At 52.7% G+C, this 9441-nt stretch overlaps 1 protein-coding gene across 1 annotated transcript in view; it reads right to left on the reverse strand.

Annotated features, from left to right (window-relative positions):
* Positions 1–9441, reverse strand: part of RSPH6A (radial spoke head 6 homolog A) — a 19751-nt gene that overhangs the window by 1812 nt on the left and 8498 nt on the right. Inside the window, exons 3-5 of the mRNA XM_017502508.2 lie at positions 6068–6832; positions 3043–3187; positions 853–970 (exon numbers count right to left, since the gene is read on the reverse strand). Coding sequence (XP_017357997.1) covers positions 853–970; positions 3043–3187; positions 6068–6832 — 1028 coding nt within the window. The remainder of the gene's footprint in view (positions 1–852; positions 971–3042; positions 3188–6067; positions 6833–9441) is intronic.

Genomic DNA, 9441 nt, shown 5'->3' on the forward strand with positions numbered 1-9441 from the left:
GAGATTGCACCACTGCACTCCAGCCTGGGTGACAGAGACTCCATCTCAAAAAAAAAAAAAATAAAAGAAAGAAAGAAAAGAAAAGAAAAACAATGCAACAATGGATGGACACAGATTGGGTGGGGGACCGAAGAGCAGGTGGGTGGGTGGGGGCAGCGGATGGATGGGCAAGTGGGGCCTCAAGTTTGGATCTTTTGCTTTCAGAGGGATGTTGGCATATTGGGGTATGGCCAGAAGAAAGGAGTTGGCAAAAGCAAACATGCCTCTTCCCAGCTTCAAGAGAAGGCAAAAAAAAAAAAAAAAAAATGCCAGGAATGTGTTAAAGTATCCAGATTACGTGCAATCCCACCATGGCTGTGATTCATATCGGAGCGAATAGCCCTGGTTCGCATTGAGATTAAAAAGGAAATTCTAGGAGAAGTCGTCACGCCATCTGGTGGACAGAGCTGGTAGGTGCGCCCACCGCCAGCTGCAAACCCCGTCTCGCGGGCGGTGGCCAGGCGGCTGGTCAGGAAGGCTGGACTGTGGAGAGTGTGGAGCTGGGTGGGAGTTCAATGCTAACGCGGATCACCCTGCGAGAGTGCGTTGGACTCCTGGACCCATGCTGTAAAATTCTATTCTTGTGTCTTTGTTTCTTTTCTCACTCCCTCGTCACTGCCGGGACACAAGGCACCCACGAACAGGGTTGCGCTGGTTCCCAACACCTGTGAAACTCCTAGGAGCTGTGAGGGGGTCAGTCCTGGGGGCTTCCTGAAGGGGGCCCTCTCCATCTCTGTCCACCCTGGCAAGGTGCCCAGCCCAACCGAGCCTCGAAGAAGTCCTAAGGGATCGCCCCGCTGGGAGAACACCTACTTGCCGCTGGCGTAGGCAAAGGCCCCGGGCCAGAGGTTGGAGCGCACGACGGCCACCGAGTACTGTGGGCAGAGGCTGCAGGACACGCGCGTGGTCCAGGGTGACAGATGCATGATTTCTGTGGTGGAGAGGCAGCAGAGAGGGGCGGCAGGGTCAGGGAGGCCCCAGGCCCTGCACTGCGCGCCATAGGAAGGCAGGCAGCAATGAGGGAGGCCTGGAGGGTTATCAAGGGAACTACAGCGACCAATAGCTCAGGCTGCCGTGTTTGAACCCTCGCTGCAGACCACTCTCTCTCTTTTTTTTTTTTTTTTTTTTTTTTTTTTTTTTTCTTTTTTTTTTTTTTTTTTTTTTTTTTTTGAGACAGAGTCTTGCTCTGTTGCCCAGACTGGAGTACAGTGGCATGAGCTCAGCTCACTGCAACCTCCGCCTCCCAGGTTCAAGCAATCCTCCTGCCTTAGCCTCCTGAGTATTTGGGATTACAGGTGTGTGTCACCATGCCTGGCTAATTTTTTGTATTTTTAGTAGAGACAGGTTTTCACCATGTTGGCCAGGCTGGTCTCAAACTCCTGACCTCAGGTGATCCACCCACTCTGGCCTCCTGAAGTATTGGGATTACAGATGTGAGCCACCGCGCCCAGCCTGGACCACTCTCTTTGTGGCCCCAGGAAGCCAGTTCACCTGTCTGAGCCTCAGTAGCTGCACTCAGAAAATGGAGAGGTTCACCTGGCCTCTGTTGGAGGGTGGTATTGAGGGCTGGTGACAGTGTCTGCAGCACATCCGCTGCAGTGCTTGGCGCCCAGCAGGGCCCCCAGACTGGAGAGCCGCTGTGATTCCACTCCCGAGCTGACCATCGGTTTGGACTAGGGTGCAGAGGGCACAGGCTGGCAGAATCTAGTTTCAAATCCAGGACTTGTCCCCTTACCCACTCTGAGCCTCTCTCTCCACTACTCTGTGGGTGCGTGAGGCCCCAACCTTAGGAAATTCCTGTCCATTCATCCAAAATCCAGCTCCAGGTTGGGCACAGTGGCTCTTGCCTATAATCCCAGCACTTTGGGAGGCTGAGGAAGGTGGATCACTTGAGGTTAGGAGCTCGAGACCAGCCTGGCCAACATGGTGACACCCCGTCTCTGCTAAAAATACAAAAATTATCTGGGTGTGGTAGTGTGCGCCTGCAATCTCAGCTACTCAGAAGGCTGGGACAGGAGAATCGCTTGAACCCGGGAGGTTGAGGTTGCAGTGAGCCTGAGATTGCACCACTGTACCCCAGTTTGGGCGACAGAGCCAGACTCCGTCTCAAAACAACAACAACAACAGCAACAACAATACACACACACCCAGTTCCAGTCTTTTTTTTTTTTTTCTTGAGACAAAGTCTCACAGTGCTGCCTGGGCTGGAGTGCAGTGGTGTGATCTCAGCTCAGTGCAACCTCCACCTCCCAGGTTCAAGCGATTCTCCTGCCTCAGCTTCCCGAGTAGCTGGGATAACAGGCGCCTGCCACGACACCTGGCTAATTTTTTGTGTTTTTAGTAGAGATGGGGTTTCACTATGTTGGCCAGGCTGGTCTTGAACACCTGACCTTGTGATCCAATCCAGCTCCAGTCTTTTTTTTTTTTTTTTTTTTTTGAGACAGAGTTTCTCTCTTGTTACCCAGGCTGGAGTGCAATGGCGTGATCTCGGCTCACCGCAACTTCCGCCTCCTGGGTTCAAGCAATTCTCCTGTCTCAGCCTCCCGAGTAGCTGGGACTACAGGTGTGTACCACCATGCCCAGCTAATTTTTGTATTTTTAGTAGAGACGGGGTTTCACCAAGTTGACCAGGATAGTCTCGATCTCTTGACCTTGTGATCCACCCGCCTCAGCCTCCCAAAGTGCTGGGATTATAGGTGTGAGCCAGCGCGCCCGGCCCCAGCTCCAGTCTTTAGGGAGAGTTCCCCAACTACATCTCCTTCTCTTTAGGCCCATGTGGGACTCAAAAGGCCATATCCTAAGGTCTGGGCCACTGCCACACGTCTATGGACATGTTCCCAGAACCTCCTGATGGGGTGCCACTGTGATCATGCCCATTTTGTAGCTAAGCCTCTGAGGCTGGGAGGGAAGAATGGGGGAGATGGATCCCAGCAGTCCAGCTGCCCCTCCCTTTCTTCCCAGCCCTTCCTGGCCAGCGGTGTGCAGGCTGAGAACGCTTCTTACCTGCATCTTCTGAAAGTGGTGTTAGCAGTGGGGGGCCCACCTCCTGCTCCGCCTCCTCCGGCCCCTCATCTGCCTTCTCTTCCTCCTCCCCCAGGTCCTCCTCCTCCTCTGTCTTCTGCGAAGGGTTCACCCAAGTGCAGCGGCCCTGTGGGTGGGAGGAAGCTCAGGTGATGCCCCAGTGCACGGAGCCCAGCCTGCACCCTGCAGGGACGTGAAAGCCCAGTGGGACTAAAGCATGGCCCTGTCCTCAGAGACCCAGGCACGGGCAAGAGGGCAAGATTTAGCTGCACAGTTAAGGGGAGGTGGGAAATGGGCCGACGGAGCTGCTCTATTGAGGTGAGGACTCCTGACTGTGCAACCCTCATTCACTTTTCATTCACTCATTGATTCCTTTTTTTCTTTTTTTTTTAAATTGAAACAGAGTCTCACTCTGCTGCCCAGGCTGGAGTGCAGTGGCATGATCTCAGCTCACCGCAACCTCTGCCTCCCGGGTTCAAGCTATTCTCCTGCCTCAGCCTCCTGAGTAGCTGAGACTACAGGCACTCACCACCACGCCGGCTAATTTTTGTATTTTTAGTAGAGACAGGGTTTCGCCATGTTGACCAGGATGGTCTCAATCTTTTGACCTCGTGATCTACCTACCTCGGCCTCCCAAAGTGCTGGGATTACAGGCGTGAGCCACCGTACCCAGCCACGCCCAGTTAATTTTTGTATTTTTAGTAGAAACGGGGTTTCACCATGTTGGCCAGGCTGGTCTTGAACTCCTGACCTCAAGTGATCCATCCACCTCAGCCTCCCAAAGTGCTGAGATTACAGGTGTGAGCCACCGTGCCCGGCCCACTTGTTTATTCTTTAATATATATCTAACGAGCACCTACTCTATACAAGCACTGCTCTGGGTACTGGGCATACAGCCTTGAAGAGATCCCCAAAGGCTCCCTCCTTGTGCAGCTGACCTTCGGCAGTCCATAGGATCTCCTGTCTGCTCATCTGTGAAATGGGGGTGCCATGGCTGCCTCTCTCATTGGATTTTTGTTGCTTTACATGAGATACCCAAGAGCCAATGTTTTTGTTTGTTTGTTTTGAGACAGTATCACTGTATTGCCCAGGCTGGCGGGCGGTGGCAGGATCTCAGCTCACTGTAACCTCCACCTTCCAGTTTTAGGCAATTCTCCTGCCTTAGCCTCTCGAGTAGCTGGGACCATAGGTACAAACCACTATGTCCAGCAAATTTTTTTTTTTTTGAGACAGAGTTTTTCTCTTGTTGCCCAGGCTAAGTGCAATGGTGGGTGCAAGCCATTCTCCTGCCTCAGCCTTCCGAGTAGCTGGGATTACAGGCATGCACCACCACACCCAGCTAACTTTGCATTTTTAGTAGAGACGGTGTTTCGTCATGTTGGTCAGGCTGTTCTCAAACGCCTACCTGCAGTCATCCACCCGTCTCAGCCTCCCAAAGTGCTGGGATTACAGGTGTGAGCCACCTCACCCAGCCCAAGAGCCAATAAATGTTTGCTGAACGAATGGATGAACATAAGCGTAAGCTATAGCCAGTTTCTGTGTCATCAACTCTGAAATGGGAATGATGGTTGTGCTCATCTCAAAATGAGTTACTTGGATTCAACAAAACAATGCAAAGGCTGAGCTCGATGGCCAGCACCTGTAATCCCAGCACTTTGGGAGGCCAAGGCACAGGGATCACTCTGGAAGGTGGAAAGAGCCCAGGAGTTTGAGACCAGCCTGGACAACACAGCGGGACCCCATCTATTAAAAAAAATTAGTGGTGACAGTACGTGCCTGTGGTCCCAGCTACTCCAGAGGCTGAGGCCGGAGGATTGCCTGAGCCCAGGAGGTCAAAGTAGCAGTGAGTTATGATCACATCACTGCATGTCAGCCTGGGTGATGGAACAAGACTGTTTGTCTTAAAAGAAAAAAAAAAAAAGGACCAGGAGCCGTGGCTCATGCCTATAACTTTGGGAGGCCGAGGCAGGCAGATTGCCTGAACGCAGGAGTTTGAGACCAGCCTGGGCCCCACAGTGAAACCCCGTCTCTACTAAAATACAAAAAATTAGCCAGATATGCCAGTGTGCCCCTGTAGCTCCAGCTACACTGGAGGCTGAGGCAGGAAAATTGCTTGAGCCTGGGAGGCAGAGTTTGCAGTGAGCCTCGATCACGCCACTGCCCTCCAGCCTGGGTGAGAGTGAGACTCCTTCTCCAAAAGAGAAAAAGAGAAAAAAAATTCATCTGTCCCCAAAGGTTTCTGATGGGATTATCCACCAATATCTGTTGAACCAACGAATGAATGAATTGATGAATGAATGAATGATGGATGAACAAATGAATATTAGTTGGCACAATGCCTAGCAGAGAGTAATAACTTGATTAAGTTTTTTTCTTTTTGTTTTTGTTTTTTGAGACGGAGTTTCGCTCTTGTTACCCAGGCTGGAGTGCAATGGCGCGATCTCGGCTCACCGCAACCTCCGCCTCCTGGGTTCAGGCAATTCTCCTGCCTCAGCTTCCTGAGTAGCTGGGATTACAGGCACGTGCCACCATGCCCAGCTAATGTTTTGTATTTTTAGTAGAGACAGGGTTTCACCATGTGGACCAGGATGGTCTCGATCTCTTGACCTTGTGATCCATCTGCCTCGGCCTCCCAAAGTGCTGGGATTACAGGCTTGAGCCACCGCGCCCGGCCTTTTTTTTTAATTTTTTTAAGACGGAGTCTTGTTCTGCCAGGCTGGAGTGCAGTGGTGACATCTCGGCTCACTGCAACCTCCGACTCCCGGGTTCAAGCAATTCTGCCTCAGCATCCCAAGTAGCTGGGACTACAGGTGCCTGCCACCACACCTAGTTAATTTTTGTATTTTTAGGAGAGACGGGGTTTCACCATGTTGGCCAGGCTGGTCTTGAACTCCTGACCTTGATCCTCCCACCTCGGCCTCCCAAAGTGCTGAGATTACAGGCGTGAGCCACCGCGCCCAGCCTGACATCAGTACTGCATGGTCACGCCCGGGCTCCCGGCGCTCACCTGCGGCAGGATATGCTGCGTGTGATGCACCCAGTTGGCCATGGAGTCGATCAGCTCCAGCACGGGTATGCCCTCGAAGTCGGGGTTCTCCTCATAGGAGTCGCGCCCAGCACCACCTTCCTCCTCCTCGTCGCCCTCCTCCTCGCTAAACTGGTAGAAGCCTAGCGGGCTGATCTGCGTGGCTGCCGATATGCGGGCGATCTGGGCCCGAAGGTAGTTGGCCTCGTTGCCCGGGAAGGGTGGGTAGCTGACAATCGGTGCGTCCAGGTAGCCTGTGAAGAACTTCTTGATCTTTCGGGCATTGACGATCTGGGCCGGTGTGACGTGGGGCAGGCGCGTCCATGGCAGGCCCGGCTCGTTGCACACAAAGTATAGATACTTGTTGGCGCCGGAGCGGCTCTCCTCCTTGGGGATTACAGGTGGCGGCTTCCACGTGGGCTTAGGGATGAAGTCCACGGCCTTCTCCTCGTCCTCCTCGCCCTCCTCCTCGCCGTGTGCCTCCAGGATCTCGGCGCCCTCCATCACCTCCTCGACCTCCTCCTCCTCCACCTCTTCCTCGCCCTCCCGGAATTCCACCTCAGCCACCAGGTAGCTGCGGTTGATTCCCAGGATCTTGCCCCAGAAGCGACAGGTGTGGATGGGCTGCTGCTCCACCAGCTGCTTCAGGGCCAGGAAAATGCGGAAGCTCTCATCGGCACTCAGGCCCACGCCAGCCTGCTCGAAGTAGAAGGCAGTCTCCATGATGTTGGGCACTGGCGTCTCCCCCTGCAGCAGGGTAGGGTGGAGGGCACAGGGGAGAATGCTGAGGCTCCACTTCCTAGCCTAGCTCTTCCAGATTCTTCTAGAATCAAGAGAGGCTGGGGGCAGTGGCTCACACCTGAAATCCTAGCACTTCACGAGGCTGAGGCAGGTGGATCACCTGAGGTCAGGAGTTTGAGACCAGCCTGGCCAACACGGTGAAGCCCCATCTCTACTGAAAATACAAAAATTAGCCAGCCCTGGTGGTGGGCACCTGTAATCCCAACTACTCAGGAGGCTGAGGCAGGAGAATCATTTAAACCCAGGAGGCGGAGGTTGCAGTGAGCTGAGATTGCACCATTGCACTCCAGCTTGGGCGGCAGAGTGAGACTCTTGTCTCAAAAAAAAAGCCTGGTGTGGTGGCTCACGCCTGAAATCCCAGCACTTACGGACACCAAGGCAGGCGGATCACCTGAGGTCAGGAGTTTGAGACCAGCCTAGTCATGATGGTGAAACCATGTCTCTACTAAAAATACAATAATTAGCCAGGCAGGGTGGTAGGTACCTGTAATCCCAGCTACTCATAAGGCTGAGGCAGGAGGATCGCTTGAACCCAAAAGGCAGAGGTTGCTGTGAGCTGATACCCACTGCACTCCAGCCTGGGTGACACAGTGAGACTCTGTCTCAAAAAAAAAAAAAAGAGAGAGAGAGACCTAAAAGATTTTGTAACTCAACTGCTCAGGCCACTCATGCCGGCCAATGAGATGTAGGGAAAGCCCTTGGACAGGATGTCCCTGATGGAGAAGAAAAGGCAAAACCACACTAGGAGAAAATCTTCTGCCTTTTGTCCTTCCCTATTCTTACTGTCTGGAATGGTGATGTAAGATCTGGAGCCACAGCAGCTACCTTGGGACCATGAGGCAACACTGGGAGACAAAGTGCTACACCCTTAATGGTGGTGGAGCTGAATGGTGGATATTGCCTGGTCCCCAGTAGCATCCGCTCAGCTGCCTTACCCACCTTGGCCTTCTTGCTCCTGTAACAAAGAAGGCACTTTTAGTCATGATTTCTGTGACTTGAAGCCCAAAACACTCCTAACATGTACTCCATATTTCACAGAAAGTTAAGGGAGAAGACAGGTCAGGAATGGAGGAGTCAGCGATGTTAGAGAATGGTGTAAGTCCTGCCCTCACTGCCTCCATCTACACCATCTGCTTGATTCACACAGCCAGAGGATGGGTGGGGTGGGGGAGGAGAAGAAAAGGAGAGGAGGAGGAGGAGGAGGAGGAAAAAGAGGAAGAAAAGGAAGGAAGGAAGGAAGAGAGAGAGAGGCTCAGAGAGGGATTGAAAGCAAGCAGGCTGAAATTAGAAGCCAGCAAAGTTTTGGCTTAGAAGCCAGGGGAAGAAATGTGATGTATATCTGCATTGGCCACAGACCAATGTCCTTCCCTTTCCCAGGGAAATGCCTGCTGGCCCTTATCCATGTGGCCACAAGACTGTCTCCAACACTTTATTATTCAACTGGTCCCCAAATCTTTACTTATTATTATTTTTATTATTTGAGACGGAGTCTTGCTCTGTTACCCAGGCTGGAGTGCAGTGGCATGATCTTGGCTCACTGCAACCTTCGCCTCCTGGGTTCCAGTCATTCTCCTGCCTCAGCCTCCCCAGTAGCTGGGATTACAGGCATGCACCACCACGCCCAGCTAATTATTGTGTTTTTACTAGAGATGGGGTTTCATCATGTTGGCCAGGCTGGTCTCGAACACCTGACCTCAAGTGAACTGCCTGCCTCAGTCTCCCAGAGTGCTGGGATTACAGGTGTGAGCCACCACACCTGGCCTATTATTATTATTATTTTTGAGACAGAGTCTCGCTCTGTCACCCAGGCTGGAGTGTTATGGCATGATCTTGGTGCACGGCAACCACCACCTCCTGGGTTCAATCAATTCTTCCCAGAAGCTGGGATTACAGGCTTGAACCACCAAATCCAGCTAATTTTTGTGTTTTCAGTAGAGACGGGGTTTCACCATATTGAACAGGCTGGTCTCAAGCTCCTGACCGCAAGTGATCCCCCTGCCTCGGCCTCCCACAGTGTTGGGATTACAAGTGTGAGCCGCTGCACCCGGCCCCAAGTAGGTCTTTTCTTTTGAGATCAGCATTAACTGCCTGTCCTTGGCTGACCTGACCTGGCCAGGGAAACACATGACTCAAACCAGGGGGACCATCTGCTCTCTTGCCAGAATTTGAAATCAGGACAGAGAGAGAGGAGCTGTGGAAGGCAGAATAGCGGCCACTCCTCCACCCACCTCTACGATGTCTCTGTCCTGCTTCTCAGAGCCTATGAATACGTGACCTTTCATGGCAGGACTTTGCAGATGGGATCAAGTTGAGGATCTTGAGATTATCCTGGTGTATCCATGTGGGCCTGATGGAATCACAGAGTTCCTAAGGCTGGGCACGGTGGCTCAGGCCTGTAATCCCAGCACTTTGGGAGGCCGAGGCGGGCGGATCATAAGATCAGGAGTTTGAGACCAGCCTGGCCAACATGGTGAAACCCCATCTTTACTAAAAATGCAAAAATTAGCCGGGTGTGGTGGCAGGTGCCTGTAATCCCAGCTGCTCAGGAGGCTGAG

Source organism: Cebus imitator, unplaced genomic scaffold (assembly GCF_001604975.1).
Source record: "Cebus imitator isolate Cc_AM_T3 unplaced genomic scaffold, Cebus_imitator-1.0 Scaffold296, whole genome shotgun sequence".
In the NCBI taxonomy this organism is placed as follows: domain Eukaryota; kingdom Metazoa; phylum Chordata; class Mammalia; order Primates; family Cebidae; genus Cebus; species Cebus imitator.